The sequence below is a fragment of the Streptopelia decaocto genome (assembly GCF_964273445.1).
Source record: "Streptopelia decaocto genome assembly, chromosome: 13".
NCBI classification, from domain to species: domain Eukaryota; kingdom Metazoa; phylum Chordata; class Aves; order Columbiformes; family Columbidae; genus Streptopelia; species Streptopelia decaocto.
Genome location: NC_138668.1, coordinates 8,689,922 through 8,711,766, shown reverse-complemented (window position 1 = coordinate 8,711,766; position 21,845 = coordinate 8,689,922). Strand labels below are relative to the sequence as shown.

Here is a 21,845-nt window from a genome sequence, read left to right as displayed (position 1 = left end):
GGTGCAAAAGCCTCCTGATTCAGTGAACAGCCTGGACAGCAAGGCGTGATGCTGACCCCCTCTTGCTCTCACAGCGGAATCCTCTGCTTCTTCCCCTGCAGAGCTGCAGGGCGCTGAACGCTGGCAGGATGTTGCAGATCTCGTTCAGGATATGTTCTTCTCCTCCAGCTTATTTAGGTACTGAGCTGCTGGGAGTCAGCTCTCAAATCCAGTGCCGTGCCACAATGTGGTGGGCTGTGTGGCCATGGGGTCTGCTCTCTGCTGGCTTGGGTCCCAAGCTCCTCAAGAAGCACCTACATGCACCAGTGGTGTGCCTGGTTTGGAGATGGCAGAGGCCCCGTGCAGCCACACCAACATTGCCAAACTGGTGCCTGATACATGGGAGGCTGCACCGACCCGGGTGCTGTGCAGCATCTCCTGGCATTGCACCATGCTGACCTCCTCCGAGCATTGGGCTAATAGCGCTGGGCTTCTGGAGCTCCAACAAAAATGTACTGGCAGGAGCAGGATCTATATAAGTTAGTTGTTATTGCTAAACAAAAGAGGCATGCTCTTTTCGGCTCCATTCAAAACAAAACCCAGTGGGTTTGCCAAATGGGGAAAAAAGAGAAAATATGTAGGAAACAAACAAACAATGCCTTGGATCTTGTTTGGTGCCTTTTCCTGGACCCAGGTTTCAATAAGCAAGTGCATTTTCCAGGCACGCAGATGTTTCCACAGAGCAGGAGTGTTTTGATCCATCTTTGTATGGCCAGGTCACCACACAATATTTAAATACCTTCAAGGTATATCCATCTCAGGATGGGTAGCTGGTGTGCAGTCTGCTCCTGTGAGTCCTACTGCCTTACAGGGATGCTAAGCACAGCATTTTGTCCTAGTTCTGAGTGTGCCTTTTGGTGGGTTATGAAATTCCACTCTTTTGGAAGGGCTTCCCTACTCATGCTCCATTTTGGATCCAGTCTCTATTTCCCCAGTCCTGAAGAATGGCTTATACTCAGGCAGAAAGTGTGGAAAATGTGAACGCATCAGCGGCTGCTCTTGGTGCTGGACACTGTGCTTCTGGTTCGTGTCCCCATGAGCTGAAAGGAGCTGCTGGGCATGTTAGGAGCTCAAGTGGCCTCTGCCAGGGAATATTTGGTGTCCAAACATTTGCAGCCGTAACGTGTGATTCCCTGCAAGCACCAAGGGCAAACATGACTGAGTGTGTTTGAATGAGGAAAGACCCCTTGCACTCAGATTTCTTTGGAAACAGCCTCTATGTCAGTCTTACTGGCTGAGCTCTTGATGCACACTCGCAGTTTGGGATGAGGTTGGATGGGTTGGGTTGGGCTTGACTCTCCCCAATAACTGTTTTTTAGGCTTCTCCTATCCTTTGCCTGTTTATTTTCTGGATAACCCTGTGACTGAATTGAACTGAGGTTCAGGAAAGCATCCCCGGTGCTAATGTACCACTGACAACTGTGGTGCCACGAGGCTACAACAGTCTCTGCAAGGACCCAGTCCTTCTCCTCCCCCCCACTCCAAACCTTGTCCTTTCAAAATATTAACACCTTTCATCCTCCATCCCTTGGGCTCCCTTCTTCTCATGCATGGAGCCCTGCGCCTTTGCTCTCTGCTGCATCAGGCTGCAGACGGTGGGGAGCAGCGTCCCAAAGTGACAGCCACCCACACCAACCCTGAGGACGATGGCACTGAGCTCATGTCTGCTGCAGCAGGCTGGAGTCTGCCCCTGTGTGCTCATCCTTTCCATAGTCGATGTGGGGGGCGGCAGGGACCAGGCAGCCTCAGTTTTTGGCTGGAAGGCCATTGCCACCAGCAGCAGCATTGCTGGCACATGAGCCTTTTCACAGCCCAGGCTCCCACTGGTGGGAGGAGTCGTGGGTTGGCCACCATAGAATCACAGAATGGTTTGGGTTGGAAGGGACCTTCAAAGCTCATCCAGTCCAACCCCCTGCAATAAGCAGGGACAACTTCACCCAGCTCAGGTTGCTCAGAGCCCCGTCCAGCCTGGCCTGGGATGTCTCCAGGGATGGGACATCTACCACCTCTCTGGACAACGTGGGCCAGGCTCTCACCACCTTCAGTGTAAAATATTTCTTCTTCATGTCTAACCTGAATCTCTCATCTTTTAGTTTAAAACCATTACCCCTTGCCTATCACAACAGGCTCTGCTGAAAAGTCTGTCCCCATCTTTCTTATCAGCCCCTTTTAAGTACTGAATGGCCACAATCGGGTCTCCCAAGACCTTCTCTTATTCAGGCTGAACAACTCCAACTCTCTCAGCCTGTCCTCACAGATGTTCCATCCCTCTGATCTTTTTTGTGGCTCGTGATCCCCAGTAGCCACGTCTGGTGCCCTCCAGGCAGGACAATAATTGCCTGTCTGGGTACCACCAGCCTCTGTCCTGGAGACAGGAGCATGTAGTGGCAGAGGACAGAGTGCCCTGGGGGTTGCACATCTGGTGCCATGGGTGCCCGGTGTGGGTTGTCCCCATGGGTGCTCGGGGAAGGACAGCTGGGTCCTGCTGGGCTCAGCGTGGGCAGAGCTCCTGCCAGCCAGGCCGGGTCAGGGCTCTGCTGGCAGGACAGGGCTGCCCTGCCTGACATGGACTGGTGCTCTGCTGGAGGCTCGGAGAGGCTACGCCCTTAAACAAAATGCACTTAAAATCATATAATTACAACAATTATTAACACTGTTTACTAGGCCAAGATCTGCAGCTTTGGAAACATTAAAACCCAGAATATGCAGAAACCACAATGTTATAAACTACCCAGTAGATGTGCTTGTGTTCATTGCAGAAGGAGGGATAAAATGAGTTGTCATGCACATCCATCTTCATGTGCTTTAAAAAAAAAAACCTCATTGCATTGGTTCCATGAGATGGATCTGGCCAGCCCTAGCACATCCTTTAACAAAACCTCAGCCTTCCCCATGAAGTTTGCTGGTACATGGACTTAAGGCATTGCAGACCTGATGTATGCACCAGCTCCCTAATGGTTGCAAACACATCCCACAGACAGAAAGCTGAACTGCTGGGGCAGACAAAGCACCCATCCCAGCTGCAGGGTTTGCAGTAGGTAGGTAAATAATTAGCAACAAGAACTGATTGTGATCAAGATAAATTTAGTTCAGCTGCACTGAGACTGTAAAAGCAGAGGAGGTGGGATCCTATCCCACTATCTCCCCACAGGATGGGGCTTTGCCATCAGGGTGAGCTGGTGTTGGCTGGTCTTACCTTGAGGACATGACACGTGTGGGTGTTGTTTGCAGCTATCAGTTGCTCCACTGCACAGTTTAGCTCTAGATAAATCAGGACTATTTCACTGAGTCCAGATGACTCATAACCACAGGGCAGGAAACTCTTTTATCTTTGGGGCAGCTGGTTTAATATAGATAGATGTTCACTCCTGAGCTCTGAATAATTTCCGTCTATTTACTTCTCATTAAAAGCAGATCAGATGAGGGAAAATAGTGAGAAATTTCTGTGTTGCCTCTGTTTCTACCATCTCTGAGGGAACTTCCTCCAGATTGTGGAGTCTGCCTGTACTGGGTCATTTACTGTGAATTTTAATTGGCAGAAAAAAGTGGTTTTGCTCCAATGCACCACTCCTTTTTTTAAGCCTTGATTCTGCAGACATGGATGGTGCAGGAATCTGTTACAACAGGGTCTAACCCAGCTTCCAGAGAGGTACTTTTGGGGTCTTCCTTCCTTTCCTAATATGGGAGAGCATTGTTTCCTCCTTGGATGCAGGAGAACCAGAGAGGAATTGGGCGCCTCATTGAGCCTGCTCAAAGAGCTGTGTTCACCTCTGAGCAGCAGCTGGAGTAGGGAGAGAGGAGGCCTCGGGCAGCAGGGAACTCTTATACACAAGAGAAAAGGCGAGGTTTTGCTGAAGAGTCTCACGAGTCAGTTATTTCTCTTTCCTAAGTATGTCAGTGTATTGCTTCTTGGGCTTGGTCCATGGGTCAGGACCTGCCTTCCTGGTTGCCTTTTCCTGCCAGAGCACCCTGTCTGCACATGGGTGGCTTTTCTCTCTTCATTTCTCTCTACCAGTAACAGCAGAACTGTGTGATGCTTTTCTGCTCCTTTGGTGTCTGGGGTCTTCTACTTGCCATCTGTAGAGGCTTGTCTGTGCTGTATGAGGAGCCTCCAGCACTGGCCGTGCCAGAAGCTGCTCCATGTCCATGGTGAAACACAATGTGCTCATGCTGCCATGGCTGTGAGCTGAGTATCTGCATCCAGAGCCAGGTAGGTCCCAGTGAGCCCAGGGCTGGTTCTCTAACCTGTCCCTGCCTTCTGCAGGTCTGTTCCTTCCATGGTGGAGAGCTACTCCTCTTCCTCCCCACCAGAACCAGCAGGACCCTGATGCATGGATCTCATCAACCTCTGCATGGTTGCTGAGGGGTGTCTTGCCACCTGAAGCTTATGGGGTTGATATTCTCCATCTGTTTGGTCTGTAAAGCCCTGCCTACAGATAACACCCATCCCTGGAGGAATCCAAGGCAGTAACTCAACACTGCGGCTTGGTCCATGCTCGAGACCTCCAAATCTGTAGGCTGAAGCTTATGAGTTGAATGATTGGCAGAAGCCAAGCTCCCCATAATTTTCTGCTTTTAAATATCATGGTAATAAAAGGTAAAATCATTAAAGGACTTCTGCAGCCCACTGTGCCTGATCTGAAGTCAGGACGATGATGAGCACGTAGCAAGGTTGTTATTAATATCCTGACTCCTGATTATGGCTTTATAAACATCATCATCACAGGCACAGCTTCATGGTCGCATTTTGGCATGACCTTCTAGACAACTGTCATGCTTTTTATCACATTTACCCCTTGCTTGATATTTAAGCAATAAAGTGATATGGGGAAGACCTTGCCCCTAAATATCTGACCTTATACACAGGGGTATGAGGTCAAAACTGAGAGAAACTGTGTTAAGTGTAGTTGTGCTAAATGCTCTTTAGACCTGATGCTCCTTGTCTGGGAACGGTGCCATGGGCTATGGCAAGAGGGGGATCAGATGTTCGACGCCAGTGAAAACCCTCCATGCTGTCAGGGATGACTCATGGGCAGCAGCCCCACACAGCAGCAAGGTCATGCTTGCACTGAAAACAAAACGGGGACTTCGTCTGGTGGGGATGAGGTCTTGGGGGGGACATGAGGGTCCTGGCTGCTGGGAGAGGGGCAGCTCCCCTTCTGTGAAGCCAGGAAAAGATGCCAGCTCTCCTAGTGACTTGCATGTATTTATCATGGCTGTTTAAAGCAGAAATCAAAATCAGGGTGGAGAAAAGATTCTGTGGCTTCATTGGTGTGGATGGAGAAGATGAGGAGCAGCTGTGGAGCCTGGGTCTGCTGGTGAGCTGGAGACAAGGGTTCACTGGTCCCCACTGGGACCTGGTCTTGTCTCAGTGCCATTAGAAGTGGCTCTTTGCCCATTTTCTGCTCTCACTTTGTTTTCAGAGGGTGCCCTTTGCTGGAATAAAGACCCCAAGGAGAGTCACGTACCAAAGAGGGCTGAGGGATGGCCATAAGCACAGGAGAAGGGTTCCTGCTAGAAGGATGGATGTAGAGAGAGTGTGCAGGGCTGTTCCAAGCCAGCTGCGTGGTGGGCAGCACCCACCCAGTGCAGGGCTGGGGTCTGTGGCCCCCACTGCTGAGGGGGCGTTAGCAACCCCAGATGGGGCAGCTCATCTCTGTAGGAGCTGGGTGGCAGAGACTGGAGTAAGGAGAGGTTTTCCTGGTGTGATGGATAGGACCAGTTCCAGAACTGGGCATCCTGAGGTTGGTTGGGGCATTCTGGCTCAAGGACAGTGTGGGGTCAGACTGGTTCTTGGATCTAGAAGGAAATTTCTCACCCACAGGGTTCATATGAGCCCCTGGGCAACCCCACAGGACTAGCGGTGTAGCAGTCATGGGAAGGGGGAACAACTGACCTCAGCTGGGAACAGATAAGGGCGCTGCTGGCACCAGCAGCTGCCTTGCAGCCACTTGCATCAGTGCTGCCCTAGTGCTGCTCTGGCTCTCCTGGGTCATGCCTCTGTCCCAACGCTGCAGATGTGCCTTATTTCCCCACACCTCCTTGCCCTTTCCCAGGTCATCCTCGCCTAAAATGACACAGCAGATGCGGGACTTGCAGCTGGCGCAGGCCAGGAAGCCGCCAGGCCCTTCCTCACCGAACGCGGCCAAGAGGCTCTACCGAAACCTGTCCGGGAAATTCCGCGTCAACTACACGTCCTTCGACGAGGGCAGCCTGGCAGGAAGGGGCGAGAAGGAGAAGCTCCGCAAGTCCTACCTGGTCAGTGCACCCTGGCGACATCCAGTGACACCACAGCTGGAAAGATGGGAATGGAGGGTCCATGCGTGGGCGATGCTGATGTCTGGGTGGAAGCTGCCCTGGAGCAGGTTCAGCTGGAGCTGATCCTAGTGTTTGCTCAGCATCCTCCATCTGTGTCTGCAAGGAACTAATGCTCCTGAGCCTCTGGAACCAGGGCAGCCCCCTTTTTGGATTAGTGGGATGCTAGTGAAGGACTGAGGGTGTTGGGTGGGCTGGAGGAGGGTGCCCCATGCTCACCTGACCTGCATCTCTCCCTCTGTCCAGTTCCAGAGCAATGCTGCCCTCTTTGAGGCCGTGGAGCTGCAGGACCTAGACAGGGTCCAGGAGCTGCTGAAGCAGTACAGCCCCGAGGAACTGGACCTCAACACCCCCAACAGCGAGGGGCTGCTGCCGCTGGACATCGCCATCATGACCAACAATGCTCCCATCGCCAAGGCCCTGCTGCAGGCGGGAGCAAAGGAGAGCCCACACTGTGAGTTGGTGTGTGGGAGCCCATCACCTGGGTCTCCAGCCTGGTGGAGCGGGGCACCCCAGGCAGCAGGTGGGGAGGCATTCACTGGCCAGCTGGTGCAGGCTGTAGCGGGGGCTCGAGTGGAGCCCAGGAGCAGGACGTGGAGGGGAGGATGGGGTCTCGGGGTGAGGACTTGGTGCCAGCAGAGCCTGGGCTTGCCCTAACCACATTCTCTTCCCTCCCGGTACCCACGACCGTGCCCACCCACCCCACAGTTGTGAGCCTGGAGAGCCGCTCACTGCACCTCTCCACGCTGGTGCGGGAAGCGGAGCAGCGTGTCAACGAGCTGACGGCACAGGTGGTGAACGAGGCGCCCAACACCGACTGCTCCGAGAAGGAGAAGCAGCTCAGGGCCTGGGAGTGGCGATACCGGCTGTACAAGCGCATGAAGGCAGGGTTTGAGCATGCCCGTGAGTGCCCGGAGGAGGCTGGGGGGGGCTGGGGGACAACCCCCACGCTGGAGGAAGGAGTGGGATGGTGCGTGGTCCAGGCACCAGCACCTGTCAGAGAATCTCTGCACCCTGTAACCAGGGCTTGCTGTGTAGATGCACGGGGTGTGAGTGCTCTAGGGACATGTCCCTGGGTGTTGGGGAGGCCCAGGAGGGACACTGAGGGGTTCAGAGTGACCATCCTCACCGTAGCGGTCTCTGTGCTCTCTGTCCCCAGGAGTGCCGGATGCCCCCACCAATGTCCACCTCTCTGTGGCCAGCAGTTCCTCGGTGCAGGTGACCTTCTGGGAGCCTCTGAATGTCAACTCTGCTGTTGTCACCAAGTACAAAGGTAACGACCGGGGTCTCCACACCAGTACAGGGGACATGCATACATTCCAAGCACCTCAGGTGTGCCAGGAGGATGCTCTGGGATGCTCACCCTGGGCGTGCCATGCCAGCGGGCCAGGGCTATTGGCAGTGCTGCCAAGCCCCTGTCAAGCCACGTTTGTGCTCGAGTGCAGGAGGAGCCAGGGCTGCACACTGCTGGACAGCTCAGCCACCCAAACGCTCTGAGCTGGACCAAACCACCATCTTGCACCAAGGCAAAACTCAAGGTGCAACTTGTTTGGTGCCCCTTCACCCTGCACACTGCGGGGCCATTGCTGTCCTGCTACTTCTGTGCCCCTCACCCTCTTAAACCAGATATTTTCAGCTTCTGGGACAATTTTCTCTGTCCTCAGCTCTTGACCCATAATTTGAGTGTCTGACCCTGTCTGACATGGCTCGGTGAGGAGGACCACAGCTCCATGTTCTGTTCCCCCACTGTGGCTCCCCCTCTCCCCTGCCTTCACTCTGCTGCCTCCAGCTCCTGTGCTGCCCACAGTCCCTCAGCAGCTTCTGTCCCTGACACGCTGCAGCCAGCCGCTGGCCTGTCCCTGCTCCAGGGCCATGCAGCACCTTGGGGTCTCTCTCCTTTCAGTGGAGTGGAGCTGCTCCCCCACCTTCTCGCCGCTACTTGGGGAGGCTGTGATCGACAAGCTGAAGAACCTGCACTTCACCATCCGGGGACTGGTGTCGGTGAGCTCTTGGGGCACCTCACAGAGGTTCAGGCTGTCGGGGGGAAAGTCCACAGCCAGGAAAAGCCACTGGTCATGGTACAGCCCATAGGGTCCTTCCCTGGAGGGGATGGGGCATCATTTCAAGCAGGAGGAATAAAATTGTGTCACAGTGGCATTCAGCACAGCCCATGGGCAGAGCCAAGAGCCTTGGGCCAGAAGAGTCATCTGACTGTCCCTGCACAGTCGTGACTGCCCTGACAATGGGGAAATCCCCACACAGGGTGCCGTGGGACTCCCGGCTGAAAGGCAGAATGGGCCCATTCATCGAGCGCCTGATTTATCCTCTGTCCCCCCCACTCTCATCTCCACCCATGCTCCTCCTGGGCAATAAATCAGTGGCTCCTTCCTCTGCCACCTGCACAGATCAACCCCCCACACCAGCCCCATTGCTCACTGGAGAGGGGGAAACCAGCCCCGTCTCCATCTGTGGGAGCTCAACAAGGTCACAAGCTGGTTGAGGCTGGGACTCCCTGCTGTTTTATCTTCCTGAGAACCTCAGGGGCCAGGCTGCCTGTCAGCTGGCCCCTCCCCAAGGGCTGCTGTCCTGTCCCTGGCACACATTGGACCAGCATGACGGAGACAGGGTGGGATGGGGACCGCGACAAGATGGAGTCAAGGATGGGAACACGGGGAGATGCTGGAATGGATGGGGTTGCCCTTATCAGGGAGGTGCAGCACTGAAGCTCCAGGGCAGGCAGGGATTGCTGGCTTGAGCAGCAGGAAATCCCTCAATGTGGTTGGAGGGGCTTAACCAAGGCCATGGTGGCAGGGGTGGGAGGGCTGCCCTGGTGCGTGGCAGGACGGTACTCAAGCAGAGCCCAGAGCAGCGCTGCTGCAAGGAGCTGGCCCGAGCCCATCCATCATGCTTTCAGAACTGCTTTGCAGACTCCTTTCTGCCTTCATGAGTGCCTGGAGGCCTTGAAACATCCAGCAGCTTGACTGAGCTTTAATCAGAGGCCTTTGATTACTGTCGCCATGCCACAAGCCCCCGACAGCACTGAGCCAGCTCCCTCTCTCCAGGGGGCTGGATCCTTGCACATCCCAGCAGAAAGGCAGCTCCCTGACTCTCCAGGCTGTGGAAACCCCATGTCTTTGAGGCCAGAGCATCTCCTGGCAAGGGGCATTTGCAATGTCCTGTCTCTCCTCTGCCTCCCCCAAAACCATCCACTCAGGCTGTGGGGATTCTCTAGTGTCTGACAACAAGAGCTTTGTACAGCTGGGGGAGGTCAGAGCCAGTGACCCATGGTGCGGGCTTCCAGTTTAGAACTCCTTGTGGTCTGCTGGTGTACTGGGCTGAAGGGGATCCTTCTTCCCTCACACACTGAGCCAGAAGAGGTGCTGGAACACTGAGTGTGGCTTCCCTCCTCACAGGGCACAGCTTACTACGTCCGGGTGTCCGCCTACAACATGAAGGGCTGGGGTCCCCCACAAGCTTCCATGCCCCCGTCTGCCATCCCTTCCAGTAAGTACCACTGGGAATGCCCACAGGAGCCAGCACCAGCTGTGGGATGGATTGGGGGAAGGCTGGGTTGGGGTCTAGTGGACCTGGGAGCAGAGGCAGCATTTGGAGTCTCGGGCCAAGCAGGGAGACTGTGCCTGGGGATCAGGGATGCTGCCTCCAGCTGATAGGAGCTTTGCCAAATATTGATTTTTCAACCTGAAATTGTTCCGGCTGCCTGGTGAAGGCTGAGCCATTTTAAGCCACCTGGATCAGCTTGTCCTAAGGAGGGAGCTAGGAGAGAGGATGTTTTGCTTTCTCAGTTAAAAGGAAAAGAATGTAGCCATCTCCTCCGTAGGAAGGAAAGACACCACTGGTATTTTTAGCAGAGGTTTTCTATTTAGTGCAGGGCACATTTTGGGTCAGTCCTTACCACCTCAATGACATCTGCCCCACAGTAGCCAAGCTTGTGTGAAACCACAGCTGGCATGTGCTGAGGGGATGCATGGTGGCACGTCCCAGCTCAGTCCCTGGAGATGCTGCCCAGGACTCAGAGCTGTCCTGGTCCCGGGTGGCAATAGGCTCCCTGTGCCACCGCATGCTCTTACCCAGCCCTGGAAGCCTATTTTCCCTGGCACCAAGCTGTGATGGGGGTCATGAGCCCCAGCAGAGACCAGCTGTGGGCTGTCAGCATTAACCTCCTCACACTGGCAGTAGAGCAAGCAGGAGGGAAAAGCCACCCAGTTCCACACGAGGCACCTCAGGGTGCACGGAGAGACAGGCCAGGAGGGCTCAATGGGAAGGAGCAGCCCCAAAGGGTGAAGTTCAGAGCTGAAGGGGCTCCAAGGTGGCCTCTGCCCCTCACCACTGGTCCAGAGACCTGGAGCAGCTGAGCCCATCCCAAGGAGACAGCAGCAGGGCAGTGGGTGCCTGGCATAGCTCGAGCTGCAGATACACAAGCACTGTAGCGCTGATAAGGAAAACCCAAAAATACGGAGTGTTTTAAAAAGATGGACCCAATTTACTCAATATACTGCTTTGAAATTGGGTCCATCTTTTTGAAACACCCTGTATGTCTGTGTGGATATGAATGCGTAGCACGAGCCCACCCATGCAAGACATTGCCCTGGCTTTACCCTGTCTTGGCAGCGGGTGTCCGTCAGGTTTGCACCCACTCTAAATCCCCTTTGCTGTCCTGCACGGGTCACATTCCCCGTGACCGAGATCCATGCAGCATCGATGCAGACTATGGCTGAAGTGAATCAGACATGAGTGGGTTTTATTTATTTTTATCCCCATTAATATTTCTCCCTTCAGTAAAGATCCTGCTCTGGCCCAGCAGAATATAGTCAGGCACCTCCCTGGGTGTTTTTAAAGCTCCTAAAAATAGTGACAAGCCCCAGCCAAAGTTAACAGAGCTGAACTTTCCATGGAAAACAGCAGCAGGCAGGACATAGGGGGTGTTTAAAGCAATTAATGTAAAGCTAACGTAGAAGTGCTGGTGGGTCATCGGCCCCACTCTTGGTCCTGCTGCTGTTTCGCACCCAGTGGAGCTGTCAGGAACTTATTTATGTGCTTGCCGAGGTGAGCCCAGCTCTCGGCACTCGCTCGGAGAAAGGTACAGCTCCAGGGAAGACCTGGAGGAAGACACTGGAAAGAATTTTATTATTTTAAGACCAATGAAGTGTGGCAGCAACAGACGGGACCTTGTTCTTTCCCTCTGCCAAGTTTTTGCTGTGCCATGGGGTGGCTGGTGCCCATGGGCTGCTGTGCAGAGCTGGGATCCTCCTGGGTAGAGAGGTGCAAAACTGGGGATCTCCCAAAGCCCAGCCCACCAGAGGTGCCTGGCAGAACTGCTGCTCTGCCATGCTATGCCTGTGGGACACTGGGGAGGTGCCAGGAGGTGATGTGCTGTGTGGAGGAGGGGACAGGAACCCCTCTTTCCCGCCAGGACACGGGGTGCTGGGGGTGATGCTGGTCTGTCCCCTGCAGACTGGCGGGAGTATGATGGTCGGGCCCCACGACGAAGGGGACAAGCTGAAGCTCTGGACCATCTGCTGGGCCAGGTGAAGACTGTCCACCAGCACTGCGTTTGCCACGGTGAGTGATTGGCATGGCACTGCAGGGAGGCTGGGGTGGGGGATCCAGCCAGGCCCCCCAGGGTTGTGATATGGTCCAGGGGCTGTGGTGGCATCAGGAGTAGGTCTGTCCCTTGGATGAGCATAGCAGGGAGACAGCTGAGGCAGTGGAGACCTTGGCAGAGCCTTCCCACCAGGTTGGTATGCCATGCCACAGGCTGCCAGCACGGCCCTTCATCTCCTGCTGCAGCATCTTCTGCTCTCTGCTCCCCAGAGCCCTGCAAGAACCAGCCCCAGAGCAGGAAGCACTCAGTCTCCAAGAGCCTCAAGCACCTCTTCCACCCTGGCAGCAAGTTTCTCAAGACGCTGAAGCGGTAAGGGGCTAGTGCGGGGTGGTAGAGAGCCCAACTCCCAACAGGGACATAGGGCTGGCCATCCTGGGCACAGCCGGGAGCTGCAGGCACAAGCCAGGAGCTGGGGGTACTCAGAGGTGGATCCTTGCATGGACTGACCTAGTGCTGTCAGTGAAGTTGAGTCCAGCTGCCCAGAAATCAAACGTTTCTCCTCGGTGTTTCCATCCAGACTGGCCAATCTGCACCTGTACCCAAATCTCTGCACCATCTCTGAGCATCACCCAACACCCCACCACTCTCCCACAACCCACTTTCACGTTTGGCCTCCAAGTCCCACAGTGTATCTCCTGCAGAGACCTGGCCCCATTACCCTCCCTGGCGCTGGCTGGGGAATCGGACATGGCATCAGCTGTGGCATCAGCCAGGCTTGCCTTGCTGGCAGCATTGGATTCCTGCCCCACGGGCTGTTGGAGAAGCTGAGACCTGGGGCAGCGCACCTCGTCTGCCCTTGGGAGAGAGACCCTTTGGGAGATGAAGCTGGCAGCCGGGGCTGACACCAAAGTCTGTCTTCCCTTCCATGCAGGGGCCTCTACCTGACAGCCATCTTCTACAAGGATGACAACATCCTGGTGACCCATGAAGACCAGATCCCCGTGGTGGAGATCGATGACACCTACTCCTGCTTGCTCATGCAGGATTTTCTCTGGTTCACCAAGGTGGGTGGCCCAGGGAGCCTGGACACAACATCTTGCAGCTCTGGCATTGCCTCCAGGAGCTCTGCTGTGCCGCTGCCCTCGTGCACTCTTGGGACAGAGCAATGTTGAGAGATGGTCACAGCCGGGGAGTGCCGGAGTGAGCCAAGCGGGCATCATGCACTGCTGCTGCTGCCTTCAGCTGGTGGCAGCTCCCCCCCGGGCTCTGGGACTCGGCAGCGCAGGCAGCACACAAGCTTTCTGCTCACCAGGGTTCAGCAGGGACCAAGAAACCACTTGCCTCTCCACAGGGATACCAGCAGCTTCTCAGCTGTGTAACTCTTCACTGCAGCATCCTGCTGCAGCAGCTCTGTCTCTGTTATACAGAGCAGAATGTGCAGGGTGCTGCTGCCTTGTCCTCTCCTGTGAGGAGGTTTAGTGAAAGGGGAGGTGGGCAGCTCAGGGCCAAAATCTTTTGCTTGATGATCCTTATCTACTGAGGGAGAAGGCTGTCTTCTCCTTCCTTCTCTCAGCTATCTTCTACTCAAACTTGAGAAGGTCTCATTCCTAGATGAAGGCAGATTCCCAAGTGGACACAGCATGGTGCTTCCCTCAGGTACAGGCTCTGGAGGCATCTCAGGGTACCTGTGGCATAGGAAATCACACCACTGCTGAGAGGTGGTGTGATGTGCCTGTGCACATTCCTAACCCAGCTCAAACGAAAAGGCAAATGGATTTTTCCAAAACACCTTTGTGTGAACCAGCTGCAGGCAATGGCAGCTGGTGGTGATGACCCTTTGGTGTGTCACAGGTGTCGTGCATGTGGGACGAGATCCTGTGGCTGCGGCAGTGTGTCACCGTCTCCCAGTCATCCTGCTCCTGCATCTTGCAGACACGCTTCAAGATGCTGCTGGCCATCTCGCAAATGCAGGTGAGGGTGGATCTGGGGGAGGAGCGAGTGTTTTTTGGGGTGCACTGTGGGGCCAGGGTCCCTTGGGAGCATTGTGTGGATGTATTGCACCCAGAAAAACCTCAGGCTTTTCCAGTCCTGCCCATGGCTCAGTCAGTGACAGGACTGGGTGCCCTTGCTTTGTCATGCCTGGGTGACCCCACTCGTGGGGTGATGGGGTGTCAGACTTTATGGCAATCTCACACAGAGGGGCTGGGGGGTGTCAGTGAGTGCTTTGCTGGGCAGGCTGGTTTCCCACTGGCAGAGGAGAGACCCCCCCCAGTCATATCCTGGCTGCCCAGACCCACAGAGCACCGTGCCTTGAGGATGTTACCTGACCAGCTGCTTTCTCCTGCCCTCCCATCCCATCGCGCAGGGGCTGCTGGGCATCCAGGACCTGGGGCAGGTCTTCTTCGAGCCTGTCAAAGACAAACAGGGCAACATCCTCATCGTCACCCTGAAGGAGGTGAAGACCAACCAGACCTTCGAGAGCGTCCGCTGGGTTCCCATCTGCAAACTGCAGACCAGCCGCAAGTCCGTGTCCTCCCCAGAGGAGCCCACTGCTCTGGACACGCTGCTGATCTCCCTCCAGGTGATTGCAATGGGCTCCATTGCAGGACTGCCAGTGCTCCCTCCTCCCCTTGGCCTGGAAAGGCCATGGCAGAGCCCAGACCACTGAGGGTTTCATCCTGGCTGCAGGTGGGGGGAACAGAGCCCAGCCAGCCTGCAAAATCCCTGTTGCTTTGAGGGGAAGCGTCAGGCTGGTGCTGGATTCATCCTGGCAGTACTGGATTGTGCCTGCTCTGCCACTTCCCTTCTGCCAGCTGGGTGCCTGATACAAGGGCAGGAGAGAGCCCTGCTGCAAGGGCTTGCTCCATCCAGCAGCACCTTTCTCCACAGGATAAGCTGGCTTACCACCAGCACAGCAGCCATGCCCTCTCCCCAGGCCTCTACCTGGGCTACTTGAAGCTTTGCAGTGCCGTGGATCAGATCCGAGTGCTGGTGCCGGAGCAGCTCCCCAACATCCTCTGCCACGTCAAGATTCGCTCCAACCCCAACATCTCCAGGTGGGGCTTGCAGGGCAGCTTAGCCAGGGCATCCAGGGTCCTCTGTCCCATCCAGCCTGAGAGCACCTGACGCCTTCTGCTTCTGCTCTCAGGCTCCTGGCAGCAGCATAGCGTTCCTGCTCAGCCCCACTGCCTGCCATGCAGGGCAACCTGGGGCTTGAGCAAACCAAGGTCCCCTTCTACCTCTGCAGCTCCCACATCCCTTGGGGTGCTGCACTGTCTGGGTATGAACAGCTGAACAAACACAGCTCTCATAGCGACTGCATGTTCAAGTCTATCTGAGCCACTCCCTCCTGTACATGTCTGTCTCTCCCTTCTCCAGGGAGGAGTGGGAATGGCTGCAGAAGATGGCCAGCATGGAGGAGCCTGTTCCTGCAGAGCCAGAGGCTGAGACCTCCCAGAACCACTTGTTTCAGGAGCTCCAAGTGGCCATCAAGGAGCTAATGACCCTGGTCAACATCCCATTGCAAGAGGTAGGGGCAGGTGCTGAGGTCTGGGAAGGGGAAGAAACCATGAAGCGCAGTGCTGGTCACCACAGCAGACCAGTACCACAGCCCCTGGGCCCCCATCAGTCAGGTTTTAGTCCCACACAAACAGAAGGCAAGTGGTGGACAGCCAGAGTCAGAAGCATCTGCCTGCCCAGGGACAGTGTCCTCAGGAGTTGTTTGTCTTACCCTCACCTGTCTGTATGTCCAAAGCAAGGATGGTAAAGCTGGGTTTGCATTATTGCCTGCCATGGGGTTTGGTCCTGGGCTCAGCCCTTGCAGCATGAGACCAGCCTAGCTCTGCCCCTCCAGAGCAGGATGGTCACTGAACAGTGGTGGGTTGGAGCTGCAGCTCCTGGGGCCAGACTGCATGGGGAAAAATCCCTCCTCCACTGTGCTGAGTATTCACTGGGAAGATGCCTCAGTGCCAGGCACATGCTTTTGGCCGGGCAGCTGTGAAGGCACCGCTCTGAGCAGGGCTGAGCCCGTGCTTGGTGCCACTTCTTCTTTGAGACCCTGTTGTAGGGACTTTGGCCAGTAGTTTAGAGACTTCCAAGAAAAAGAAGGGAGAAGGGGAGGTGTGCAGATTATGCAAAAAGCAAGGAGCCTCTGGCTGTGGGCTGAAACAGCGGTGTCCCTCTGCTGCTGCGGGTGGTCCCTGGGACTCCTCTGTGGATGAGGGCGCACGAGGTGACGTTTGCAGCTGTTACTTGCAGTGTCTTCTTGCAGGCCAAAGATTTCCGTCTGTACAGCCAAGAGGTGCTGGACTTTGGGGGCCAGGTCTCCTTCCTGCTGTTGCTGCCTCCATCAGATGACGTCTGCACCGCCCCGGGCCAGAACAACCCCTACACCCCTCGCTCCGGCTTCCTCACACTGCCACTGCAGATCTTCGAGCTAGGTGAGGAGAGAATACCAAAACCCGACCTTGCTGGTCTTGTTCCCTCAGATCTCACGAGAGCTGGGATGGGCAGGGGGGTGGACTGGAGCTGCCTCACCTTCCCTGGGAGAGAAGGGATGGAGGGCGATGCTGAGGTCTGTCTGGGCAGGCTAGAGAACAGCATTGCCTGCTGGGTGAGCAGGGAGGAGCCTGTAGGCCATCCACAGCAAAGGACCTGATATTTTTAATTCCCTCCTCTCTTTTTTCACTCTCATCAGTCCACTTCTTCACGTATGATCGGGAGTTTATCACCCAGTACTGCCAGGTGTCAGCCCTCCTGGAGCTGGAGTCGCTCCTCTCCCAGCAGAGCCTCAGGGAGGCTTTCTCCGACGCTGAGCTCTCCACCGCAAAGCAGAGGCACCAGCAGGTCCAGGACTACATCCAGGTACATGGAGCGGGGGCACACTGGGAGGGAGCCAGGCGTGGTAGTGCCCCTGGGACGTGGCCAAGACAGTCAGGCCATGGATGAACTGCAGGAGCATCTGCACACTACCCCCTTTCCCAGCACCCCTGCCTGCAGCAGGCGGGTCCTGCTGAACTGGCAGCTGCCAGTGGCCAAAGCAGCATCTTACCACCTGAGAGCACTTTCTTGGGATTCCATGACTCAGGGATTCCCCCAGAGCTTTCGTCTCTTGGGAAAGGTGTGTAGGAAGAACCTCTGTTTGGCTGCGGGGCTTTTTTGTTGCTGTTATTTGCTTTTTTGAAAGCAACTCTTCATTTCCTATTTTGGCAGCAAATGGAGGAGATCTGGCGCGAGATGCGCTGGATTATGGATGCCCTGCAACACGCGCGGTACAAGCAGCCCTCCTGCGGGGTGTCTCTCAGTGGCTTCCTCAGCGAGGCCGGGCCTGTGATGAAGGAGAAAACCCAATCCACCTCGTCCCACCTTGACTACCTTCCCTCCCCAGCACCCTCGCCAGAGACCAGCCGCAAGATCAACTCCGGTAAGGAGCCGGCTTTGCAAAGCTCCTGCCACAGGGCTCAGGGGGCTGCCCATGCTCGGGGGGATGGGGGCTGCTCTGGCTGGCTGCACTGTGGGCGTGCAGGCAGGGCCAGTGTCGGGAGTATGGGCAGGGCAGTCGCTCTCTGTGGGGGCAGGACCTGCTCTGCTGGAGCATTGGTGAGCACAGCAATGATGGTAATGCTTGGGGGCTTCCTTGGACTCCATCTGGTGTGAACCTTCAGCTGGGATTGCTGACAGCAAGACTGAGCTCTCTTTGCTTGTCTTATGCCCCTTGCAGACTCACATGGGCTGTCAGATGAGGAGGGCTCCTCAGAGGTGTTCCTGGCCACCGACAGTGACTACGACTCCAGCAGAGCACAGAGCCCAAAGGAGCTCGACCTGCTGTCCTCTTCCTCGGGGCCTGAGTGCTGCAGCAGGAGAGTTGCCCGCACCCTTCGGGACAGCGCCCCAGATGTCTTGCAGACCCACGAGCTCAAGACTCCACCACCACCTCCACCACCACCACCAGAGGAGCCCCGGCCAGCCCCCGAGCTCTACGACAGCGACTTCGTCCTGCCCAGCCGACAGATCGAGCTGCTGCGCATCACGGAGAAGCGGCAAGCGTACTGCGTCCGAACCAGCAGCCTGGACTTCCCCAAACCGCACTGCCAGGTGGCCAGAAAGTCCTGCCCCGGCTCTGTGGACAGCTCCCCAACAGAGAGCAGGACCACGGGCCACTGTGGCCAGCTCAGACTGGGGACTGGCTTGACGCCCAGCCCCGAGCACAGCCAGGTTGGGCAGGGCTCGGAGCCCGTCTTCCGAACGCGCTCGGACGAGTGGACTCAGAGCTTCCAGGAGCAGCCAGAGCAGCCTGGGTGCTTGGCTGACCGAGGGAAGAAGCCAGGCTCTGTCACCTTGCAGGTCTGCCCTCAGTATGAAACCGGACTCTCCAAAGAGACCAGTGTCAAGGTACCAGAGCCTGCAAAGGGCAGCGCTGTGGCTGTGCCGTGCCCGGATGGAAAGGGCTGACAGGATGGGGAAGGCAGGCAGCGAGGGCTCACGTGCCCCTTGCCTGGCACTGCCCTCTCCATCTGCCGCTGGCCAGGGGTGAGGTCCCTTTGAGCCCTGCAGCACTCCCGCCCTGCGTCCCTTTGTCCCTGCAGCAGTGACAAGGCTCCCAGCAGCACAGGATGGGGCGCATGGCTCTGCCGGAGCGATGGCCACTGCTGCAGAGAGGGTGAGCCAGGGCCACAGGTAGGGTATTTTGGGGAGACAAGGCAGTGGAGCCGTTTTTCAGTTCTCAGTCCATGGTTCAGCAGCTGACAGTGGGTTAGTGCCACCCAGGGCGAGCAGGCAGTGAGGAGTGGTCGCTTTGATGGGTTTCACTTGCCGCATCCTGGTGTTGAAACACGTCAGCCCCCTGGACAAAATCCAGCTGTCACCCTCCTGCCCTGTCCCAAACTTTCCCACAGCCTCTCTCCCCATGTCTCTGCTCTGCTCCCTTCAGCCCCATGTGCCTTTGGGGAAGGGAGAGTAGGACCCGCTCATATCTGGCCCATGGAGCAGAGCAGGCAGAGCTGCCTCCTTGCTGCAGGTGTTGGGGTCCACCAGAGCCACTGTACCACCTGGTTTTGCTCCTCGAGGGCTTTGCTGAGAGTTGACCCCCAGGTCCGATCACCCTCTGCTCTGGGTGGGATCCCCCATGGAGGAGGTCACCTGGGCACGCATCTTGGGCAGGTCCACCTCCTTTGCTCCCAGCCGTGAAGATCCTTTCCCCATGGAAATTTCCCTTCTGACATTCCTGGTTCCCAGAGCTGATGGAGAAACCCAAGCACAGCTTGCCTGTAAAATGGCAGAGGAAGGACAGAGCCCAAGGGCTGGTGGGTTTTATTGCTGGGGAATTTTGATAGCCAGTTTCTCTGCACCCCGCAGGGATGGTAGAAACAGAGGGGAATGTGACTCGCAGTATTTTATTTTCCATTTGAGAAATTACCATAGATTTCTATGCAACTGAAGCGCAGCCTTTGGGTTCCTGGCGGGCTGCCCACGTGGCTTTTGAAGTTGCAAAGCTCTGGACACGCCTGCTTGAAAGCATTTTACGATGTTCTTCTCGAAGAAAGCCGAGTTCAAAGGAAAGTCTCCTCAGCTGGCGTAAATCAGCTGAGCCCTGCGATGATTGTTTGGAGCTGGCAGGGTTCACGTGGGCCGAGGGCTCGGACCACCCCGCTGGGGCACGGCTCGCGGCGCTCCGCAAACCCACATGGATGTGCCAAAGGAAACCATCGCTGTGCCCGGGCAAGGATGGATGTCCCGCTTTAGGGCCTTTGAAGTCAAGTAGTGGGTTCCTGACAGTCATTAGCAGTCAGAGCCTGGATGAGCTCATTTTCTCTGCCATATTCAGGATTCAGAGGGTAGTCCCCAAGAAAGTGGAGAGGGAGAGCAAGGGCAACTGTTGGTGGGGAAACCCCAGGTTTGTGAATGGGACAAAACTTAGCACTGCTTCCCAAAGCATCTTCAGCTTCAGCACTGCTAGCTTGGCAGAGCCATTGAGGTGCAGCTGGTCTGAGGGTTGGGATCCTGCTCACGAGAGGGTCTTTACGCAGATGCCTCAGTGTTGCCAGGAGCAGGGCTGGGATTGGTCCTCTCCGGCTGCAGGTTATGGGACGGTGGGACAGCCCAAGTGGCGTAGGTGAGGTGTGGGTGACAGAGGCAAGAGCGGAGCTGTAGGGACATGGAGTGCAGTGGAGGCCAGCAGGTGCTGCCTGAGCTGGGACTGTGGCTCGCTGGGTGTCCCCGGGCGCAGCATGCCTGGGGTTTTGCACCAGGCACCTTTGGGGCAGCAGTTCCTCCACCCCAGTGCTCACTGCTGTAGGACACGCTGTGTGATGCCTCTGGCCCCAAGTTACTCCTCATTCCTCCCCCTTACCATTCATCTTTCCCACCTTTCTCTTTCCGCAGCTGCACATCACCAGCCAGACGTCCGCCGGGGAGGTGGTGAAGCTGGTGGTGCTCGAGATGAACAACGTCTCCCGCAGTATGCTGGGCGGCTCGACCGCCTTCTGCTATGAGGAGGAACAACTGGAGCACTTTGGACTGGTGTTTGCCTCCAACGAGAGCGAGCAGTGGCTTCCTGATGACTTCTTGCCTCTGTCCCTCCAAGCTACCCGGCCTGAGGGACAGTTCTATGTCCGGATCAAGGAGACGTCCCCTCTGGTGCTCCAGTACGGACCAGCCACCACCGTATGAGAGGAGGAGAGACGGCTGGGCGGCGCAGGGACCTCAGCTTCCAGAGAGCAGACAGCTCGTCTCTGATGCTTCCTTCTTCCACAGACACCCTCTCATCAGGCATCCGCGGGGTGGAATGGGATCATACTGGGCTGTGTGTTATTTGTTTGTGTTAATTTTTTTTTTTTATTTTTTTTTTTTTAACCAAAGAGACTTCGAGACTCAGTTTTTCTGACTGCAGAAGAAGAGGGTGGAGTGCAGAGACCTCAGAGCTTGGGAGGAATCTTTGCAGGAATGGAATTTTTGAAAGTAAACATTTTTAAGGGGAAAGGAGCAGGGAGAGTGAGAGGAAAAAATATTACAAGAAAAAGCAGCAATACCTTTATTTTTTCTTCTTTTTCTGAAAAACCTTGTTTGGGATTCACTGAAAGCAAAGCCACAGAGGATTGCTGGGGAGGGTTGTGGTGTCAATGAGGAGAGGGCACGAGTCACAAGGACAGCACTGAGAAAGATGTTTTCCCATCTGCCCTCCTTTCAGTCTACCTGGAGAAACAATTCTTGCACATAATTCTTGGAACAAAATGATACTGTTATTTTTTTTCCGACCAAAAAAAAAAGAATAATAGTTGTGCTAGAGACACTGGAGTTGTGTAAGAGGTCAAGACCCTTTGACTTGTTTTAAAGGCAAAAGGAACCCACGCAGCCAGCCTCATGCCCACACAGATGTGCACACAGCTGTGTTGACACCACCACTAGAGGTTTGCTATAGGGCATCTACCACACCACCCTGCTCACCCCCCTGGGATTTCCTTCCCTCCTCGGTCGCCGTTTTGTTCTGGTAATTGTGCTTGGCCTCTCTTGTATGTCCTACAGCATGACATTTTGTTAGCCACTAGGTCTCTTGTTAACAAGGTCATTTTTCTGATCTCCTGTGCTCCATAGTAAAGATGACTGCTGCTGACTGTGTATCACTCCTTTCCTTCTTGTGGCTTGATGAGTAGTGTTCCTTCATCCGCAAATTAGCCCTGATTTCAAGGGCTGGGCTTATCTTTCCCAGGAGCACTTAGTGGGTTGCTTTCCACCCAGCAGAGGTTTACGTTAACATGAAAATTGCATGTGCGGGAGCAAAGTGCCACTTAGAAATGCTTTTCTGGGCTTCATTGCTCTGTAAGGCAACAAAATAAGCTTTGTCATGCAAAGCCAGTCACCTCCACATGGCATTGGAAACCCAATGGTTGTAGGGCCCAAACGTCTGCAGTTAATGCATTAATTTGGTCCTGCA

General features: G+C 55.6%; 1 protein-coding gene across 1 annotated transcript in view; it reads left to right on the top strand.

Annotated features, from left to right (window-relative positions):
• LOC309445439 (ankyrin repeat and fibronectin type-III domain-containing protein 1-like) overlaps positions 1-21,506 on the top strand; it is a 203,300-nt gene extending 181,794 nt beyond the window's left edge. The window contains exons 6-23 of the mRNA XM_082064255.1: positions 6,096-6,297; positions 6,601-6,808; positions 7,063-7,257; positions 7,514-7,627; positions 8,258-8,355; positions 9,768-9,858; positions 11,827-11,934; positions 12,187-12,286; positions 12,849-12,981; positions 13,769-13,888; positions 14,283-14,498; positions 14,807-14,973; positions 15,296-15,446; positions 16,188-16,356; positions 16,614-16,780; positions 17,129-17,339; positions 17,637-18,307; positions 20,297-21,506. Coding sequence (XP_081920381.1) covers positions 6,096-6,297; positions 6,601-6,808; positions 7,063-7,257; positions 7,514-7,627; positions 8,258-8,355; positions 9,768-9,858; positions 11,827-11,934; positions 12,187-12,286; positions 12,849-12,981; positions 13,769-13,888; positions 14,283-14,498; positions 14,807-14,973; positions 15,296-15,446; positions 16,188-16,356; positions 16,614-16,780; positions 17,129-17,339; positions 17,637-18,307; positions 20,297-20,584 — 3,409 coding nt within the window. The 3' untranslated portion in view covers positions 20,585-21,506. The remainder of the gene's footprint in view (positions 1-6,095; positions 6,298-6,600; positions 6,809-7,062; positions 7,258-7,513; positions 7,628-8,257; positions 8,356-9,767; positions 9,859-11,826; positions 11,935-12,186; positions 12,287-12,848; positions 12,982-13,768; positions 13,889-14,282; positions 14,499-14,806; positions 14,974-15,295; positions 15,447-16,187; positions 16,357-16,613; positions 16,781-17,128; positions 17,340-17,636; positions 18,308-20,296) is intronic.
• The last annotated feature ends 339 nt before the right edge of the window (positions 21,507-21,845 follow it).